The following is a 22,441-nucleotide window of genomic DNA, read 5'->3' as shown; positions in this document are numbered from 1 at the left end:
GTCATACCTGTGTTATGTTCCTTGATTTTGCGTTCCTTACGCGGTTGGGTGATTTATGGGACCCCCTTGACAGTTCGCTTTGAATAAAACTCCTCCAGCAAGGCCCAACCTTGGTTTTACCATTTGGTACCACCTATCCCCTGTTCCCTTGGGTTCTGCAGACTCAAGGGTCATCTTTATTTTAAACCCCCCCCCCCGGGCCAGTGCTCCTTCGAGTGTTGGTCCGAACCGAGCAGCCTGCGGGGCCACCTCGGGGAAACTCGAGGTCTGGTTTTACTCGTAGCTTGACTTATTCGGTGTGCCCTGAGAACGAGATATGTGCAGCTCCTATCGGGATTTGTCGGCACATTCGGGCGGCTTTGCTGGTCTTGTTTTACCATTGTCGAAATGTCTTGTAAACCGGGATTCCGAGACTGATCGGGTCTTCCTGGGAGAAGGTTTATCCTTCGTTGACCGTGAGAGCTTATGATGGGCTAAGTTGGGACACCCCTGCAGGGTATTATCTTTCAAAAGCCGTGCCCGCGGTTATGTGGCAGATGGGAATTTGTTAATATCCGGTTGTAGAGAACTTGACACTCGACTTTATTAAAACGCCTCAACCGCGTGTGTAGCCGTGATGGTCTCTTCTCGGCGGAGTCCGGGAAGTGAACACGGTTTCTGGGTTATGTTTGACGTAAGTAGGAGTTCAGGATCACTTCTTGGTCATTGCTAGTTGACGACCGTTCCGTTGCTTCTCTTCTCGCTCTCTTTAGCGTATGTTAGCCACCATATAAGCTTAGTGCTTGCTGCAGCTCCACCTCATTACCCCATCCTTTCCTTTAAGCTTAAATAGTCTTGATCTCGCGGGTGTGAGATTGCTGAGTCCTCGTGACTCACAGATACTTCCAAAACAGTTGCAGGTTCCGATGATACCAGTGCAGGTGACGCAACTGAGCTCAAGTGGGAGCTCGATGAAGATCTTGTCTGTTGTGTTGTTTCTTTCCTTGTTGATCAGTAGTGGAGCCCAGTTGGGACGATCAGGGATCTAGCAGTTGGGTTGTCTTCTTTCTTTTGGTTCCGTAGTCGGACCTATGTGTGTACTCTGAATGATGTATGATTTATTTATGTATTGTGTGAAGTGGCGATTGTAAGCCAACTCTTTATCCCATTCTTGTTCATTACATGGGATTGTGTGAAGATGACCCTTCTTGCGACTAAACCACAATGCGGTTATGCCTCTAAGTCGTGCCTCGACACGTGGGAGATATAGCCGCATCGTGGGCGTTACACACCCCAACACAATAAAGCAAAGAGCACGACATAGGATATTATCTTCTCCGTGAGAGCCCAAACCTGGGTATATCCCTGAAACGGTTACCATCATGTCGAGTCGAGATAGACTACAGAGGGATCTTCGAATTTAGCTTCGACTGTGGTGGCCCATACAGGTCCTGCTGGGTGAATGTCGCGGCAGATGGGAGTTTTTTATTTCATTTTATGTTTTTTTTCTTCTGTTTTTTATTTCATTTTTGTTTTTCCTGTTATGTTTTTTCTTTTTTTCTTTTCCTTTTTCTTTAAAATTTGTAATATTTTTGTAAAATCACTTTTTTTTTCCAATACATGAACTTTTTTTAAAATCACAAAAAAAATTCAAATTCAATAATATTTTTAAAGTTGTGAACAATTTTTGAAATTCATGGACATTTTTATCAAACTCGCAAACATTCCTTGAAAGTAATGAACATTTTGTGAACCTGTGAATATTTTTTGGATTTCACAAAGTTTAAAAAAATTGTGATCATCTTTAAACATGCAAAAAAATTGTGAAATTAGTAAAAAAAAAATAGAACCCACGATCATTTGGTGAACTCTATGAACTTTTTTTTAAGTCATGAACATATTTTTTCAAATTTGTGAACAATTATTGAAATTCACAGACCTATCTTTTTAAATTCATGAACTTTTTTTGAACTCATGAGTTTTTTTTGTTTTTACCAATATTTTTGAATGAATATTTTTGAATTTGTGAACATTTGTTTAAACTTGTGAACATTTTTAGTGATCAAGAAACATTTTTTGAATTCACGATCATTTTCTGAAACCGCGAACATTTTTTAAAATTTGTGAACATTTTTAGTGATCAGGAAACATCTTTTGAATCCACGATCATTTTTTGAAACCGCGAACATTTTTTTAAAATTTGTGAACATTTTTGTGATCAGGAAACATTTTTTGAAACCGCGAACAATTTTTTGAATTTACAAACAGTCTCCCAAATTCTAGATTTTATTAAAATTCATGAATGTTTTAGAAATTATTGAAGATTTATTAAAATGAAAACTTAAAAAATCTAATGTCAGATGTTTAAGCATGGCAGATCCTAGGGAAAAACTGAACATGGCTAGGATCTTCCTTGCTCGTTGAAGGGAATTCCATGCCGTGACAATGTAATTTGCAATTAAAACATTCAACTTGCCATGCCTAAAATTCGGATGCTAGATTATTAGTGAAATCTTTGTGATTGAAAAAAAAAGATCACCAGCACTGCCGCGGGGGCTGGCTCAACGAGCTGGCAGGATACGTGGGATTTGTGATAGGAGACTATCCGACCCGCGCGCTAACTAGGAGGCCCCCGCCCGCCAGAGCGTATACACATTTGAGGAGCCTGACAGTAGATACTCTAAGACTAGCCACAATGGGTAGTAACATAGACTAGTAACATACCCATATTACTAGTTTATGTTACTACCTTCATAGTGGGGAGTAACATATGTGTGGTAACATGGAGCACTTCATTTATTAGGCTATAGACACATCTTGCCTTGATATGTGTGATGTTACTCATACTAGTAGTAACTAGTTATGTTACCACTTTCATCTCTTTCTTCATTTATTGCATGCCACATCATCTATTTAACTTAGATATGTGTGATGTTACTACCTACGTTATTCCAACTGTGGATAGTCTAATAGAACTGGCCCTACCTTGACAAAATCCCATTCGATTTTATAATAGTACAACGAGCGAAGATTCCAGCGAGCCATTAGGTCAAAGTCGCGCTGAGTAGTTTTGATTTGAAGTGTGTTCTCCGTCGACAAGCATTTATCCTCGGCAACACCATCTGCACCCAACTGAAAATTATTGGCCCACGCTTCATTTCTTGCCGTCCTTTATTATCACTTGTCCTCGAGCGGAGCGGGGCGGGCGGCAGTCTGTCTCTCTTCGAATTGAAATTTTGAATCCTCTTCCCCCCCATTCCCTTCCCTTCCCTTCCTCCCCTCCCCTCCCCACCTCCCAGGTTTCCACCACCGCGCCGCAGCCCGCAGAGCAGGCCGGAGCAGAGGAGAGAGCCGAGTCGAGTCCGCCCACAGTAGACAGATCGATGGGGTGCGTGTCGTCGACCTTCACCGAGGACGACGAGCGCCGGATCATCGGGGTATCCGCCTCCGCGTCCCACATCGTCTCCCTCACCTCCTCCACCTACGGCATCCTCACCTACAACCTCACCGCCTCCCCTTCCACCACCAAATCCACACCCCCTCCACCGCCGCCGCCTCCGCCCGTCCCACCGCTCTCGCTCCCCTCCTGCAGGGCCAAGCCCAAGCCGCCCTCCGACGAGCAGCCGGAGGCGGAGGTCATCAACTCGTGGGAGCTCATGGCCGGCCTACACGACCCCTCCACCCCGGCCAAATCCAAGTCCCCGCGCGGCCCCGCCCGCAGGGAAGCCGGCGACCGCCCGCCCCGCCCCATCCGCTTCCCGCTCCGCGCCATCGACGGCAACGCCGCGGCGCGCGTCCCACCTCCGCCGCAGCGCTGCCCGCCCGGCGGCGCGCGCTGCGCGGTGCTCTACACCACCACGCTCCGCGCCGTGCGCGCCACCTTCGAGGCCTGCAACGCGGCGCGCGCGGCGCTGCAGTCCCACGGCGTCGCCTTCCGCGAGCGCGACGTCTCCATGGACCGCGGCTTCCGGGACGAGCTCCGCGCGCTGCTCCTCCCGGGCGCCCCGGCGGCGCTGCCGCGGCTGTTCGTGCGGGGCCGCCACGTGGGCGGCGCGGAGGAGGTGCTGCGGCTGGACGAGGAGGGCGCGCTGGCGCCGCTGCTGGAGGGCCTCCCCCGCGCGCGCTCCCACGGCTGCTGCGACGGCTGCGGCGGCATGAGGTTCCTCCCCTGCTTCGACTGCTCCGGCAGCCGCAAGGTGCTGTCCGGCGTCGGCGCTGCGGTGAAAGGGCGCCCGGAGAGAGGCGTGGTGCTCCGATGCCGGGAGTGCAACGAGAACGGCCTCGTGCTCTGCCCCATCTGCTCCTGACCAGCTGGATTTTTCACCTCACTTCATCGATCTACTCCAGTAGGTTTCAGTTCGTTTTCGCCTATTCAGATCGATGATACTTGTTGTAACTGAGACTGGTGGATCAACTGAGGATTTGTCGTCTGGGTTCTTATCTGAATTGAACTGGTTGGTATGCATTCAGAAAAACAGAGCTTGCACTGATGAGCAATGGGCATAGCAGTGAACAATAATTGAGCAGCTGAACCTCGGCAGGAGAGGAGGCTCGTCTATGCTGGAGCGCCGCCATGTCGAGGGGGAAGAGCTCGTCGCGGCCTCTCCGGGCACAACATGGAGACGCCCCCACCCATCTCTCTTTGTCTGTGTTGTAATTTAGCAGCTCTGTTTCTGATATTAGTTTACAGTTTTGCAAAAGCACATATATATAGGCGAAAGTGGTTTTGTGGCTCCCCCGATGTTTTCAGGGTATAAGATTATATATAGGCGAAAGAAGTAGGTCGGTGGAGTTACGAGGGGCCCACGAGGGTGGGGGGCGTGCCGACCCCGTGGCCGTCTCGTTGCGTCTCTGACTTCCACTCCAAGTCTTCTGGATTGTGTTTCTTCCAAGAAAGATCCTCGCGAAGGTTTCGTCCCGTTTGGATTCCGTTTAATATTCCTTTTATGCGAAACACTGAAATAGGCAAAAAAAACAACAATTTGCACTGGGCCTTCGGTTAATAGGTTGGTCCCAAAAATAATATAAAAGAGTATATTAAAGCCCATTAAACATCCAAAATAAATAATATAATAGCATGAAACAATTAAAAATTATAGATACGTTGGAGACGTATCACGTATCTATGAAAACATGGAAAACTTTCAAGTTGGAAGGGCGGAGTGACATTTGAAAGGAGTACTTTTCAATAAGGCCTTGTTTGGTTGAGTGTGGATGTGAGAGGATTGACGGGGTTTGAGGAGATTTAAACCCCTTGTAAGTCAAAATACGTTTCAATCCTCACCAATCCCCTCCAACCCTCTTGGAGAGAGGAACATTTCACGCCAGCGCGCCAGTTGAAAATTTGGTCGGTCGATTCCGACGCGCGCGCTCGCTGGCAGTGGCACCACGTGATTTACTCCAGGAATCTTATCGTTTCATACGTTTCTTTCTCAACCGCACATCCTCTTCCATCTCTTCTCCCCCCGCTCACGCTCGAGACGCCATGGACGGCACAACCCGAGCTGGTTTCCTCCGCTTCTGTCCATCTCAAACCTCCACCCCTGACTGGCCTGTTGCGCGAAAGCTCTCACCGTTTTTTTTTGCAGAGACCATGGCTGACTTCGAGCTGCCCGGAGACACACGCCATTCATCGGAGAGGAAGTTTTTGCTGCCACCGGCGATTTTTTTCCATATGCTACAACGGCCCCTAGTGGTTGCTGAGACAGGTGCCATGTCTTGGTGCAATCTCCAGGGGGAGAGCAAGGTGCCCTACTGCCTGCTGGATCCGGGCAAGATGACGTGCTGCAATCGTTTTACAGGAGCTGCAACCAGCCACCAGAGTGCTACAACGGGTATCCAAAGGAGCTGGAACCGGCCATGGGGGTGCTACGAGTACGTCGATTGGATACAACCGGGGGGGAGAATTCCCGGTGCTGCAACCGTCACGACGGCAAGCTGGAACCAGCGTGGTGGCAAGCTGGAGCCAAAGGTGGGCGATGCTACAACCGACAAACGGCGGCCGCCTCCCCATCTCTTCTTCCCACTTCAGCCACGGTGGCACGCACGAACTCCCAGGAGACGCTGTGAGTTCGTCCTGATCACCCTTGGGACGCGCACGACGATCGTGCTGCTAGGAGATGCACTGGATTGGGCCACGGCCATGCGATCCGTGGCAGTGTTCCCTCGGGATGCTACAATGGTGCACCACGGCCACCCGAAGGCTGTGCTACAACCAGCATTAGCCGGAGCTCGAGACGGCGGCCATAGGTGTTGCAACCGGCAACCATCGATGCTGGAACGAGGTGCTGTCGGTACGACGGCTAGTCAAGGTTGCTGCAACCGGCATTTGAGAAAGCTACAACCGACGAGAAAAAAAGCTTCAACCGAAGAGAAGACGGAAGCAGGGCCCGACACCACAGAAGCTGCAACCGGTGTTTTTGAAAGCTACAACCGTTGATGAAAAAAGCTTCAACTGGCAACAAAAAAGGCTTCAACCGGAGGTGACATAAGCTATGAACGACACAAAAAAGCTACAACCGACGTCTGAGAAAGCTTTGACCGACGCGGTGAGCTGACGATGGTGCCAGCGTTGAGAGGCAGACGATACACGATGGTGCTGCGATGAGTCGGCGAAGAAGCTACACCGGTCAGCGAGAAGATGCAAGCCTCATCGTTGGCCGACCAGCAAGCACAAGCGGTCACCGCCGAGCACGGCGCCACGAGAGGACGCAGAGCGCGGGGCGCGGGTGGCCGGCAAGAGTGGGAAGTCGAGGACGACGCAAGTGGGGGTGTCGCCAGTCGTGAGCGTGCTAGGCACCGCGAGCGGAACGGCTGTGTGGTGCCGGGCTGCATGGGGGATGGGGAACACCCATGTGTTGACTTTTTTTGTTTGCGGTGACCAGCGAATCCTACGGACGCTATGCATTGAATCGCGTAGATGGGCTGCGACCGGCCGAGTTTTGGGTCGGCGTGCCAGCGCCTATTAGCGGCCTCAACCAAACAAAGCCTAAGGTTGTTTTTCTGGGCTACTCACTTGGACGTTTTTCGGGGGCCATGATAGCATCACCCATGTTTTTTAATTTCCTTTTGTTTGTACTTTCTATATTTTTATTTCTGTTTCTATTTTTCTCCTTTATTTTTATTTTAATTAACCTTTTTCCATTTTAGTTTTCTAAATTATTCATCAAACTTTTATAAATGTAAACCGTGTATTTGAAAAATGTTAAAAAACTCTAAAAATATTTCTGATGCACACAATGTGTATGAAAAAATACTAATCAAAACATGTATGTAAAAAAATGTTAATCATGTATTGAAATATTGTTAAACATATATATAAAAACTTTTCATGTGTATATGAACATTGTAAAAGGAAAAAGTAGGCATCAATACATATGTTTCAAGAAATGTTAATCATGTACTTAAAAACTGTTACCTGTATAAACAAATGTTTCATATGTCACGAAAAAATGCAATAGGTAGAAAAAAATAGACATCAATATATATATATATATATATATATATATATATATATATATATATATATATATATATATATATATATTTATCTAAAAAATGTAGTTTGTGTTAAAAAATTAGACATCAGAAGATTTATCTAAAAGAAGTTAATTATGTATTTGGAAAATGTGAAACTTATATACAAAATATTCCTCATATAAAAAAACAATGTACATTGTTTAAGACAAAAGGAAAGAGATTAGAACATATATTAAAATGATGTGAAACATATATTTAAAAAATTTTAAACTTATGCAAGGAAAATGTCCTTTATGTGTACGAAAAAGGAACATCATGCGTGAAAAAACTGGACAAGTGTTGAAATAAGAAAAAAGGAAAAAAACTAAAAACTGATGAAAACTTGAGAAAAAAAAAAGAAAAGTGCAGGAAACCATAAAAGAACAAAGAAAACAAAAAAAACCAAAGAACACGGGCGAAAGAAATAGTAAAAAGGAAAACAAGAAAAAATAAAGAAAAACCAAGCTGCAAGAAATGGAAATACACCGAAAAAAGAAAGAAAATAAATCTAACATGGGTTGGCCCATTATTTCCCACTCATAGGCGAATCCTAATAGGAATCAGTACGGGCGAGAAATAGCCCTCACAGATTTTTGGGACCGGCGTGGGGTTGACGTAAGTGCGGTTTAGCTTGGGGATGGGTGGGTCGCCTTGTCGGGTCTCCTCGCAGCGGATCCTATTCCCTGCTTGCGTTAGGGAATAACCATGAAAGGCATAGCTCCTCGTCCTCTGTATGGACCGGCCCATTCCGGGTGTTTTTCTCACCAGTTTTGGCAATGTTCTAGAACCTTCCCTGAACTTATTATTTTCCCCTCTATTTTTTCTTAGATTTTTAATTTTTTAATTTTTGGGGTTTTAATTTTCCTTTTTAAATTTCATAATTTTGGACTTCTTGAACCTTTTTTGAATCCATAAACCTTTGTTTAAAGTCGTGAAGATTTTTTAAACTAATGAATATTTTTTATATTCCTAATTTCTCTGACTTATCAGACCTTTTCAAAATTTAATGAACATTTTTCTCATGGATATGTTCTGATTTACGAAGATTTTTTTGAATTATCGAACATTTTTAGCAATTCATGAACATTTTTTGTATTAGTGAACATTATATTTTTCAAGTTCCTGAAGAGTTTTTGAATTCAAAAATATTTTTCACGATTGAGAACGTTTTATTTTTCAAAAAAGGAAAACTTAAAATATTTAATTTGTGAACATTTTAAAAAATTCTACACTTTATTAAAGCGCAACTTTTTTGAATAACCAGATAAAAATAAGGAGAAAACATAAAACATAAAAACTTAATGAAAAAAACAGGCTACCCCACGCCCCCAATGGATTGACCCAAAGTGTGCGGATGGGAGCGCGTTGCTTGCTCCCTCCCACACTGGACGAGGAATGGGAGCACTCTCTCCTCGCCTGAATGATTCTGGATGATCCCTCCCCGAAGGTTCGCGTGCTCCTAATTGACGCTCTAAGCGCCACTTTCCCATACCAGCACCCGCTACACAGCAGTGGCACTTCGTGCGCCAGCTCCCGTGGGCTGGCCCAGCAACGGAGGGGATCGCTAGTTCGGGAGTCGCGGATTTCCCGGTTAGTGATCGTGGTTCACTGGTCATAGTTGACCACTGATCAGTTGACTTTTTGAAAAGAATGAAAATCACAAAAAGAGAGTTTGCTAAATTCAAAGAAAGTTCACAAAATTGAAAAAAGTTAATCAATTTTCAAGAAACTGCACGAATTTGAAAACAAATTCATTGATTTTATAAAAACTTTGAAAATTTGAAAAAAGTTCATCAAATGTGAGTCCAAAGTTCATCATTTTTTTAAAGTTCATTGAATTTGAAGAAACTTCATGAAATTTGAAAAAAGTCCATTAATTTTGGAAAAAGTTCATCGAATTTGAAAAATAATTCATTGATTTTGGAAAAAAGACCATCAAATATGAAAACTAAAAGGGAACATGAAAAAACAGGAAAAATAAAAATAGAAAGAGAAACGAAAAAGGAAAAGTATAAAGTAATAAAAAAAGAAGGACTATGCTAACGTCCAGTCGACTGAACGTTAAGCAACACATCCGCACAATCCTCTCGCGATCCACTTCTTCCGCCCCGCGCGCTATCTCTGATTTTTCTGGCGATCCCACCACTTCTCCCGCTTCCTTTTTATTTTCTGGCGTGGTAGAAAAAACGTGATAAAAATATCGTAGGAGATGGGAGTCAAACTCACTACCTCTTGGTCCATCATCACTTGTCATATCCACCTGGTCTGGTTTCAACTTGTGATTACAAAGAAGATCGATAAAAATTATACTCGCACATACGCGACTAGAAAAACAAGCCATTTTTCTTTCTTTCTTTTTACCAATTTTTCTTCCCTTTTGTACACAGTAATTCATGCATCATAGACCTGATAGCTCACACATCGCTGTAACATTTTGATCCTAGGTAAAAAATTGTTTTAATACACCCCGATAGCTTACAGAGTGTGGTAATTATATGTCACGAACCTGATAATTCACTCACAAACACCATGGTAACTATTGGCCCGAAGAAAAAAATGTTGTTGTAACACATTCCGATAACTTATATGTAAAAGGAGCATGATAATTTATACGCTATGGATCAGATAACTCACGCACAAACACTGTGGTAATGTTTTTGACCACATGATTTTTTTTGTAACACACGCCAATAACTCTTTATAAAGAGCATGGTAATATATACGCCACAAACCTGATAACTCACTCACAAACACTGCGGTAACTTTGGGCATAGAGAAAAGAAGTTGTATTTTTTGTGGGGAAAAAGTTATCTCCCCCCGTGCCAAAGTTATCTCCTCCCTTGCGCTGACCTTCTCTTTTAAAAACTTGGAGCAAATGATTTTGTGCGATGTGTGAGTTACCATGCTATTCACACAAAAGCTACCGAGGGGATGTTTCATCAACTCCCCCCCCACTCCCCGTGCCAAAGTTATCAGGACCGGGGTCCACAAGTTATCAGGTCTAGATGTGTCAGTTATCATGATATCGACACAAAATCTACCGAGGGGATATTTCATCAACTCCCCCCCTCGTTGCCAAAGTTACCAGGATGGGGTGCATAAGTTATGAGGTCTGCGATGTGTGAGTTATCATGCTATTCACACAAAAGTTTGTCAACCCCCCTTCGGTCGCCAAAGTTCATTGACCCCCCCCCCCCCCCCCCACACACACACACATGCCAAAGTTTTCAGGTCCGGGGTACGTAAGTTATCAGGCTGCGATGTGTGAGTTACCATGCTATTCACATAAAAGGTACCAGGGGAATATTTCATCACCCCCTCCCATGCCAAAGTTATTAGGACCGGGGCACATAAGTTATCAGATCTACGATGTGTGAGTTACCATACTATTCACACAAAAGTTAACGCGTAGTATATTTCATCAACCCCCCCCCCCCCCCCCCCCCCCCCCCCCCTCACCCCATGCTCTCCCCCACCCCCGCGTGAGAAAATTACCACGGTGTGATCAACTTGAGACGAGTTGGTAAAAAATCTTCGTGAAACTAGATATCATGATGATTGTATGCGAGTTATCAGAGAAATTCAAGAAAAGAACTAGAAAAACTTCCTTTGTTTGCTCATATAGTAGTAAAAAGGTTCGAATACCTTGTTGCCTTCTTTTAGACAACAATTAATAGTTGGTGAGATGGTAAGGGTGATGGGTATAAACTTTGGAGGTGTTGGGTTCAATTCCCACACCAAGCACCTATATTTTTCGCACCAAGATTTTCAGAGAAAAAAAAAGTAGGCGACGGGATTACATCGATTAAGTCGGGAAAGTCCTAGTCACGATCCATTTAATATGGGAAGTCAACTAATCAATGCGGGATTACAGCAATTAAGTCAATGCGGGATTGCAACAATTAAGACGGGATTACATCGATTAAGCCAGCGCCGTATGATCGAGAATGGACGAGATTCACATCGTGCGGATCTGTTGCAATCTGCCAGTCGGCAGGATTTTAGCTTTTCCGAAAAAGAAATAAAAAACTTAAAAAAGGAAGAAAACTGGGTAAAAAGAATCCACCGGAACCTAGCCTAGAAAACCGGGTGAAAAAACCCAGATATTCCACGCACTAAGGAAAGACAACAAAAAGATAAAAAGAAGTAAACATAAACAAGTCCCGCGAGTTGGTCACCACGTGTCGCTATGAACGAAGTAGTTTGGAGTTCAAATCCTAGGGCGCACCCTAAGAAAAATGAATAAAAGCATAAATGTGTCGGCCCAGCGCACATGGAGTGTGTGCCTGTTGGCGAAGTAGCCTTTAACCGGCACTATTTGAGTCCAAACATATTTTCTAAGACAAATTCGCACATATGATTTTGAATACTTGTAAATATTTTTGCAGTCAAAATACTGAAACTCTGACCATCTTTCTTGAAAACGGACATAGTAGTGTCGCTGCTGCTACACTTTTCTCTTCTTTGATGGAAGATTGGAAGTCAACTTAGTGCCTTCTCTTGTGGATTGGACTTGTTGTATGAGTCAAGCTTCCTTCCTGCACAAGAAATTTCTGACGTCCATAATTAAATTTTTTTAGAAAGCAATACAATATTCATACTGCTGATGATATGGACAGCTTAAGAAAAAATTCCTTAGACAGGAAGGAAGCTTGGCGTATGCAACAAGTCTGATCTACAAGAAAAATCACTAGGTTGAATTCCAATCTTCCGTGAAAGAAGAGAATAATCAACAGTAGCCTGCCACGCGAAGTACATCTGCACTACTACAAACCATCAACTATTCGGGATGAATTTGCAAAGGAACACGTACTTTTCAGGTTTTTTTTGCGGGGGCACATACTTTTCAGGTTAACACAACCTATTGGTGTAACCGTTGCAGATAGCTCTAATTCATCACTTGATCATGTTGACATGATTTCTAATAGGTGGTCCTGCATGTAACTACAAACGCATAAAGCATGCAATGATAGTTGGCTCAAGCTAACTAAAACCTTTAATTTCTCCCAAAGGTATGGTCAAAATGAGTCAAAAAAATTTCCAAGGTCAATACTCCATTTACTAGATTTTTATTGTATTCTTAAAATTCTTGAATTTGAAAAAAAATCTATTAAGACAACAAGCTGCCAATATCTCCAACACATGGTCCAAATAAGCTAAAATGTTCTCAAATTAGTATTAGGTATATATATGATTACTAACTTTTGAGATATTTTAAATGTTAGGATTTTAAAATATATAACGATCAACTAAAACTGCGAATATTGGCAGTTTTTATTGGCTGACTGATGCGATCTTTTTTTTCTTTCACGTGCGCACTTACAAGCGAGTTCCACTCATCATGAATCATGTCAATGTAGTCAAACGATGAATTAGAACTAGCCGTAACACGTTGTACCGATAGGTGGCATTTTTGTGCGACAAATCTGAAGAATAGGTGTTATGTAGAAAATCAACTCCAACAATTGGTTGTTTGTGCAATTTCCTTCCCCATAGGTAATGTAAGACGGCCTTCGCAAGAGCACTGGGGTACTTATATTCCTCTTGGAGCGAAACTAAGGGAATGTTGTTTTCATCCATATGGTATTCTTCAATTTAAATCGGAGAGGAAGGCCTCTCTTTCATTCAAACAAATAAGTATAACTAGTGTAAAGAACTTTGGTCCAACTCATGTACTGTTTGCATAAACATCAACTACTCACTTTTTGGAAATTGCTCGTGACATGTTCAAACGAACTATGACCCGACAACACAGCTTGTTGGGGCATATGGAGCTGAGATTGCGAGAAAACTTTCAATTTAGTCATCAAAACATCAAGGTATTACAATGAGCCCTAGAAGTAACAAAAAATACATCCAGATTTGTAAACCACTTAGCGATCATTATAAGCACTGGAGCAAGCCGAAGACGCAATACCGTCATAACCTCTCCATCATTGGAGTTGGGCAAATCTTGTTGTAGAAGACAATCGAGAAGTCGTGTGCTATGACCCTATAGTGCCAGTGCACCAGAATAATAACGGTCGTAGATGAAGAGATGAGCAATATCGAAAGGATCCAACTTGAAGACACATGAAAGTAGACGAACGAAAACCGGCATCAAGAGGATCCACCAAACACTAAAGACAAACACCGACCGAATCTCACGAGATCATTTTTTTTACGGGGCACACCTCCACACGCCTCCAATGACGCTAGACACACTGTCGGGACGGAGTTAGGTGAGAAGAATCTTATTCCATCTTCAGAGAGCCGCCACCACCTATCCTTCCTAACCATGGTACAAACACTAACTAAACTAAACGAACACCTAAAAACGGAGCCCTCCATCCGCGTCAACCGCGATCCACCGCATCTCCATAACTGCCATAGGAGACGAGATAGATCGACGATGACACTGATGTGAGGCAGGGTCACATATATTTCCACCATAGTGAGCGATCATTGCTCCTATTTTTGGGGATATCTTTAGTTGTTTTTTTAACATCAGTACAGACACAAGCGTTCATATATACGCGTATACACTCACCTGTATGAACGCGCGCACACACACCCTACCTCTATGAGCACCTCCGAAAGTCTGAATCGACATATCATCTTGAGATTTTACGAAGTCACCGTAGGCGCCTCGTAGCCGACGGGCGCATATCGTCTGAAATCCTGAAATAAATTCAGAATAAATACGAGCAGCAGGATTTGAACCGTGATGGGCTGAGATACCACTGTCCATCTAACAATCCAACCACAAGCACATGTTGATTTGCGGATATGTTTAGTTTTTGAATCGCGTGTCATCAACAAATAATATACTTGCTCAGATTATTAAGAAAAAAACTAGGTTGAAACACAATTTTTGAATGGTTCGAACATGGTATTTGAAAGAAATTGTACTGACCCGGACCACTTTTTATTTCATTCACACCGGATAAACAATCTGAAAACACACACAACATATACGCCGACGTTGCAATCACTGCTCTGCCTTGTTCCCCAGCCCAAAGTCCGGTGACATGAACTCCTTGACCTTCCTCGCCGCCGGCCTGGCCTTGAGCTCCTCCCACCACGCCTTGACATGCGGGCGCTCCTCCACCAGCGACGCGTACTCCGTCTCCATGAAGTAGTGCATGAGCGGCAAGTGGCTGAGGTCGGCGAGGCTGACCGACTCCCCGGCGAGATACTTGGACGCCGACAACCGCGCCTCGTACACCTCCAGCACCTTCCTCAGCTTGACAACGTTCTCGTCGACGATGGCCTGGTCGCGCGTGCCGCCGAGTAGCGGGACGAGGAGGCACTGGATCGAGATGGCGCCCGCCACGGGGTGGTGCTGGTGGGCCTCCACCTCCAGCCACACGTCCACCATCGCCGCCGACTCCGGCGAGCCGTCGCCCACCAGCAGCTCCGGCTTGTACTTGCGAAGCACGTGCCTCGCAATTGCGCGCGACTCTGCGTGATTTTTTTGATAATAATACAAGCTCTCCTTGGCGATCTCGTAGTATAAACAAAAAAGAGATAATGATGGGAATTACCGAAGAGGGTGAGGTCGCCGTCCTCGAGAACGGGGACCTGGCCGAAGGGGTTCTTGGCGAGGAAGTCCGGCAGAAGGTGGTCACCGGCCTCGCGTTTCATGGGGATGAGCTCGTAGTCGACGCCTGCCTCCTCCAGGCACAGCAGGGGGCGTGCCACGAACGGCGAGACCGCCCACCCGTACACCTTGAGCGCCGGCGCCATCGACTATCGAGATAGCTCGCGTCCGCTTCTTGAAGTTGACTGCGATACATACCCGAGTTAATGATTAAATAGGCGCGCAGTTGCTGATCGTGGATCTGTGTTACGGGTGTTCGTGGCGTCACTGCTTGCGTCCAAAGTAGACTGTCGGCATAGTCCCGATCCACACTGCCTTAGACTCCGCAAAACCCCCGTAAAATGCGTTTGCAATTCGACGCGGATCTCATTTGCGGGTCGGAAACGTGCGCAGCCAAACAGAAACTATATATGAAACTGCATAATTCAAAAAAAAGTTTCACGGGAGAAATTGCAACCATAGTAGTTCATCACATACTACATATACGACATGATCAAACACTAAATTCATCACAAACACTGGTTCATACTACATACTACATTCACTACTAGTACTAGAGGGGGTGGGGATCTAACGGCAGCGAGCTCGCGGCCAGGCACGACAAGGTGGCGGAGCTCAATCCTCCTCGTCGGAGCTGTCGAGGTCAATGTACTTCGCCTTCTGCTCCTCGCGGATGCGCCGCCACTCGTCGTCCTTCTCCTTGGTGGCAAGGTTCGCTGTGACCGCCTGTTGGAACAGGAGGTCGTCGAGCTCCTCATGGTGGCGCCGACGCTCCACCTCGCGCAAGCTGCGTTCGGCAATGGCGGCCGCGATCACGTCGACATCGGCGACGAAGTCCTCGGGCCCGACAATGCCGCGGCGCACGATCTCCTCGGGCTCCTGCTTGACGACGACAACCTCGATCTCCTCCGGCCACTCCCTCTTCACGGGGAGAAGGCTCGCGCCGGAAGAGGAAGAGCTCGCGGTGCTCGCGGCGGAGGAGGGCGTATGCCCGTGCCGACGGTCGTATTCATCCGTCTCGCGGACGCGGAAGCTCGGCAGCAGCGAGAGGCCCCTGTTCGTCCACTTCCTCGCCCCGTGCTTCCTCGCGCCGTCCGACTGGGCACGCCGCTCGCGCTCGGGGTTGCTGCCGCCGCTGGAGCTCTACATGCGGCCCCACATGGCGGCTGGAGGCGGAAGAGGCTCACCGGCGGCGAGAAATGTGAGGAGGGGAGTGGGGAATTGCGGAGAGGCGCGGCGGGGGGGGGGGGGGGGGTTAGGATTTCGACCCGCAAAAGCAGCGCGAACCCATAGATATGCTGCTTAGGGGGGGGGGGTTGCGGGCCGCGGTAAAAATTTTTACGGGCCGGGCGAGTATACGGGCTCTGTTTTGCCCAGAAAATTGGGCCGAGCCCGTATACTCGCCGGAATTTTGCGGGGTCTGCTAGAGTTGCTCTTAGGCATCTTCGAGGCGAACCGTAAACCTCCCACAACCATTCGGACTAAGGAGACCATCCAACACCGGCCTATATCGGTCCACCGGGCGGTCAGACTAATTGTCACTTCAAATGGTCGATGCAAATGCATATTATTTTGTAGGAATATGGTTATCGCCTGACCTTAAAGTGAAACCTTGAAATATCTACTGCTTAAAAAGAATGTAAGGTTTTCCTTTCATCTTTCTTTACATCATGACTTCGTCCAACCTTTCATGTATATGATAATCAATAACTTTAATTACTTACCTTTTGAAGCAATTTCACTTTAATTTACTTATGAAACTTGTAATCAAAATTTGATGAACATTTATTTGCATAATTGCATTATTATTGACAGGTAAATTACAAGCTAACGTATTAGAATATTTATACCCGTTGTAACGCACATACATTGTTCTAGTACAAGTATACAAGGCCGCAAGGACCAGAAACATGCGATGCAAAACAACTCCTGTTGGTCGCTCGAATAGAGAAATCCTGACGCATAGGGCAGCCCAACTAGGTTGCCTTCCAATTGGTGATTTTAGAGCATCTTCAGCCGCGTCCTCAACGGGCCCTCCTCAGGCGTTTTTGCCGCATCGGCGCCGAAAAAACGGCCCAGTCGCCACCCCAGAAGCCCGTTTTTCGCCGGCTCGGGCCGAATCTGGTGCCGGCGGACCCAGGCAGAACCCGGCGCCCTGGGGGGCGCCTGGGGCGCCGGCACAAGCGAAAAGGCGCGCGTGGGTCCGCCCTGTCGGCGAGTCAAGCGCCTCTTCCCGCCGTTTCTCCCCGCTTTTTCCCCAGTTCCCTCCCATTTTCTCCTTTCTGTTGGAAATATGCCCTAGAGGCAATAATAAAAGGTTATTATTATATTTCTTTGTTCATGATAATCGTCTATTATTCATGCTATAATTGTATTGTCCGGAAATCGTAATACATGTGTGAATACATAGACCACAACGTGTCCCTAGTAAGCCTCTAGTTGACTAGCTCGTTGATCAACAGATAGTCATGGTTTCCTGACTATGGACATTGGATGTCATTGATAACGGGATCACATCATTAGGAGAATGATGTGATGGACAAGACCCAATCCTAAGCATAGCATAAAAGATCGTGTAGTTTCGTTTGCTAGAGCTTTTCCAATGTCAAGTATCTTTTCCTTAGACCATGAGATCGTGCAACTCCCGGATACCGTAGGAGTGCTTTGGGTGTGCCAAACGTCACAACGTAACTGGGTGACTATAAAGGTGCACTACGGGTATCTCCGAAAGTGTCTGTTGGGTTGGCACGGATCGAGACTGGGATTTGTCACTCCGTGTGACGGAGAGGTATCTCTGGGCCCACTCGGTAATGCATCATCATAATGAGCTCAATGTGACTAAGGCGTTAGTCACGGGATCATGCATTGCGGTACGAGTAAAGAGACTTGCCGGTAACGAGATTGAACAAGGTATTGGGATACCGACGATCGAATCTCGGGCAAGTAACATACCGATTGACAAAGGGAATTGCATACGGATTGATTGAATCCTCGACACCGTGGTTCATCCGATGAGATCATCGTGGAACATGTGGGAGCCAACATGGGTATCCAGATCCCGCTGTTGGTTATTGACCGGAGAGGCGTCTCGGTCATGTCTGCATGTCTCCCGAACCCGTAGGGTCTACACACTTAAGGTCCGGTGACGCTAGGGTTGTAGAGATATATGTATGCGGAAACCCGAAAGTTTTTCGGAGTCCCGGATGAGATCCCGGACGTCACGAGAGGTTCCGGAATGGTCCGGAGGTGAAGAATTATATATAGGAAGTCAAGTTTCGGCCACCGGGAAAGTTTCGGGGGTTACCGGTATTGTACCGGGACCACCGGAAGGGTCCCGGGGGTCCACCGGGTGGGGCCACCTGTCCCGGAGGGCCCCGTGGGATGAAAGTGGAAGGGAACCAGCCCTTAGTGGGCTGGGGCGCCCCCCTTGGGCCTCCCCCCATGCGCCTAGGGTTGGGAACCCTAGGGGGGGAGCTTCCCCCTTGCCTTGGGGGGCAAGGCACCCCTTTCCACCCCTTGGCCGCCGCCCCCCCAACCCTAGATGGGTTTTGGCCGCCCCCCCTCCCAAGGGGGCCTATATAAAGGGGGAGGAAGGGCAGCAACCTACAGCCTTGGGCGCCTCCCTCCTCCCCTGCAACACCTCTCTCTCTCGCAGAAGCTCGGCGAAGCCCTGCCGGAGACCCGCTACATCCACCACCACGCCGTCGTGCTGTTGGATCTCCATCAACCTCTCCTCCCCCCTTGCTGGATCAAGAAGGAGGAGACGTCGCTGCACCGTACGTGTGTTGAACGCGGAGGTGCCGTCCGTTCGGCACTCAGTCATCGGTGATTTGGATCACGGCGAGTACGACTCCGTCATCCACGTTCATTGGAACGCTTCCGCTCGCGATCTACAAGGGTATGTAGATGCACTCCCTTCCCCTCGTTGCTAGTAGACTCCATAGATGCATCTTGGTGAGCGTAGGAAAATTTTAAATTATGCTACGATTCCCAACAGTGGTATCAGAGCCAGGTCTATGCGTAGTTACTATGCACGAGTAGAACACAAAGCAGTTGTGGGCGTTGAGTTTGCCAATTCTTCTTGCCGCTACTAGTCTTTTCTTGTTTCGGAGGCATTGTAGGATGAAGCGGCCCGGACCGACCTTACACGTACGCTTACGTGAGACAGGTTCCACCGACTGACATGCACTAGTTGCATAAGGTGGCTAGCGGGTGTCTGTCTCTCCTACTTTAGTCGGAACGGATTCGATGAAAAGGGTCCTTATGAAGGGTAAATAGAAATTGGCAAATCACGTTGTGGTCATACGTAGGTAAGAAACGTTCTTGCTAGAAACCTACAAACCACGTAAAAAAACTTGCAACAACAATTAGAGGACGTCTAACTTGTTTTTGCAGCAAGTGCTATGTGATGTGATATGGCCAGAAGATGTGATGAATGATATATGTGATGTATGAGATTGATCATATTCTTGTAATAGGAATCACGACTTGCATGTCGATGAGTATGACAACCGGCAGGAGCCATAGGAGTTGTCTTTATTATTTTGTATGACCTGCGTGTCATTGAATAACACCATGTAAATTACTTTACTTTATTGCTAAACGCGTTAGCCATAGAAGTAGAAGTAACCGTTGGCGTGACGACTTCATGAAGACACAATGATGGATATCATGGTGTCATGCCGGTGACGAAGATGATCATGGTGCCCCGAAGATGGAGATCAAAGGAGCATAATGATATTGGCCATATCATGTCACTATTTGATTGCATGTGATGTTTATCATGTTTTTGCATCTTATTTGCTTAGAACGACGGTAGTAAGTAAGATGATCCCTTATAATAATTTCAAGAAAGTGTTCACCCTAACTGTGCACCGTTGCGAAGGTTCGTTGTTTCGAAGCACCACGTGATGATCGGGTGTGATAGATTCTAACGTTCGAATACAACGGGTGTTGACGAGCCTAGCATGTACAGACATGGCCTCGGAACACACGCAATACACTTAGGTTGACTTGACGAGCCTAGCATGTACAGACATGGCCTCGGAACACGGAGGACCGAAAGGTCGAGCATGAGTCGTATAGAAGATACGATCAACATGGAGATGTTCACCGATCTTGACTAGTCCGTCTCACGTGATGATCGGACACGGCCTAGTTAAACTCGGATCATGTTTCACTTAGATGACGAGAGGGATGTCTATCTGAGTGGGAGTTCATTAAATAATTTGATTAGATGAACTTAATTATCATGAACTTAGTCTAAAATCTTTACACTATGTATTGTAGATCAAATGGCCAACGTTGTCCTCAATTTCAACGCGTTCCTAGACAAAACCAAGCTGAAAGATGATGGCAGCAACTATACGGACTGGGTCCGGAACCTGAGGCTCATCCTTATAGTAGCCAAGAAAGATTATGTCTTAGAAGCACCGCTAGGTGATGCACCAATCCCACAGAACCAAGACGTTATGAACGCTTGGCAATCACGTGCTGATGATTACTCCCTCGTTCAGTGCGGCATGCTTTACAGCTTAGAGCCGGGTCTCCAAAAGCGTTTTGAGAAACATGGAGCATATGAGATGTTCGAGGAGCTGAAACTGGGTTTTCAAGCTCATGCCCGGGTCGAGAGATATGATGTCTCCGACAAGTTCTTCAGCTGTAAAATGGAGGAGAACAGTTCTGTTAGTGAGCACATACTCAGAATGTCTGGGTTGCACAACCGCTTGTCTCAGCTGGGAGTTAATCTCCCGGATGACGCGGTCATTGACAGAATCCTCCAGTCGCTTCCACCAAGCTACAAGAGCTTTGTGATGAACTACAATATGCAGGGGATGGAAAAGACCATTCCCGAGGTATATTCAATGCTGAAATCAGCGGAAGGGGAGATCAGAAAAGAACATCAAGTGTTGATGGTGAATAAAACCACCAAGTTCAAGAAGGGCAAGGGTAAGAAGAACTTCAAGAAGGACGGCAAGGGAGTTGCCGCGCCCGGTAAACCAGTTACTGGGAAGAAGTCAAAGAATGGACCCAAGCCCGGGACTGAGTGCTTTTATTGCAAGGGAAGTGGTCACTGGAAGCGGAACTGCCCCAAATATTTAGCGGACAAGAAGAAGGCCGGCAACACCCAAGGTATATGTGATATACAAGTAATTGATGTGTACCTTACCAGTACTCGTAGTAGCTCCTGGGTATTTGATACCGGTGCGGTTGCTCATATTTGTAACTCAAAGCAGGAACTACGGAATAAACGGAGACTGGCAAAGGACGAGGTGACGATGCGCGTCGGGAATGGTTCCAAGGTCGATGTGATCGCCGTTGGCACGCTACCTCTGCATCTACCCACGGGATTAGTTTTAAACCTCAATAATTGTTATTTAGTGCCAGCTTTGAGCATGAACATTGTGTCTGGATCTCGTTTAATTCGAGATGGCTGCTCATTTAAATCCGAGAATAATGGTTGTTCTATTTATTTGAGAGATATGTTTTATGGTCATGCCCCGCTGGTCAATGGTTTATTTTTGATGAATCTCGAACGTGATGTTACACATGTTCATAGTGTGAATACCAAAAGATGTAAAGTTGATAACGATAGTCCCACATACTTGTGGCACTGCCGCCTTGGTCACATTGGTGTCAAGCGCATGAAGAAGCTCCATGCAGATGGACTTTTGGAGTCTCTTGATTACGAATCATTTGACACGTGCGAACCATGCCTCATGGGTAAGATGACCAAGACTCCGTTCTCCGGAACAATGGAGCGAGCAACCAACTTATTGGAAATCATACATACCGATGTGTGTGGTCCAATGAGTGTTGAGACTCGCGGAGGATATCGTTATGTTCTCACTCTCACTGATGATTTAAGTAGATATGGGTATGTCTACCTGATGAAACACAAGTCTGAAACCTTTGAAAAGTTCAAAGAATTTCAGAGTGAGGTTGAGAATCAACGTGACAGGAGAATAAAATTCCTACGATCAGATCGTGGTGGAGAATATTTAAGTCACGAGTTTGGTGCACACTTAAGGAAATGTGGAATAGTTTCACAACTCACGCCGCCTGGAACACCTCAGAGAAATGGTGTGTCCGAACGTCGTAATCGCACTCTATTGGATATGGTGCGATCTATGATGTCTCTTACCAATTTACCGCTCTCATTTTGGGGTTATGCTTTAGAGACTGCCGCATTCACTTTAAATAGGGCTCCGTCGAAATCCGTTGAGACGACACCGTATGAATTATGGTTTGGGAAGAAACCTAAGCTGTCGTTTCTAAAAGTTTGGGGATGCGATGCTTATGTCAAGAAACTTCAACCTGAAAAGCTCGAACCCAAATCGGAAAAATGCGTCTTCATAGGAT

General features: G+C 46.1%; 2 protein-coding genes across 2 annotated transcripts; one reads left to right on the top strand and one right to left on the bottom strand.

Moving 5' to 3' along the window:
- The first annotated feature begins 3,029 nt into the window (after positions 1–3,029).
- On the top strand, positions 3,030–4,454 carry LOC109772501 (uncharacterized). The gene has a single exon (XM_020331185.4). It carries the CDS (start codon positions 3,363–3,365, stop codon positions 4,284–4,286), a length of 924 nt encoding a protein of 307 aa, XP_020186774.1. The 5' UTR covers positions 3,030–3,362; the 3' UTR covers positions 4,287–4,454.
- Positions 4,455–14,347: 9,893 nt separating this feature from the next.
- Positions 14,348–15,271, bottom strand: LOC109772489 (glutathione S-transferase 4). Its single transcript, XM_020331177.4, has 2 exons — positions 15,024–15,271; positions 14,348–14,940 (listed from the first exon to the last, which is right to left on the bottom strand). Exons 1-2 carry the CDS (start codon positions 15,223–15,225, stop codon positions 14,468–14,470), a joined length of 675 nt encoding a protein of 224 aa, XP_020186766.3. The 5' UTR covers positions 15,226–15,271; the 3' UTR covers positions 14,348–14,467.
- Positions 15,272–22,441: the final 7,170 nt, after the last annotated feature.

This window comes from Aegilops tauschii, chromosome 1, assembly GCF_002575655.3.
Source record: "Aegilops tauschii subsp. strangulata cultivar AL8/78 chromosome 1, Aet v6.0, whole genome shotgun sequence".
Lineage (NCBI taxonomy): Eukaryota > Viridiplantae > Streptophyta > Magnoliopsida > Poales > Poaceae > Aegilops > Aegilops tauschii.
The sequence above is the reverse complement of the archived record's forward strand: the minus strand, read 5'-3'. Positions and strand labels throughout refer to the sequence as shown.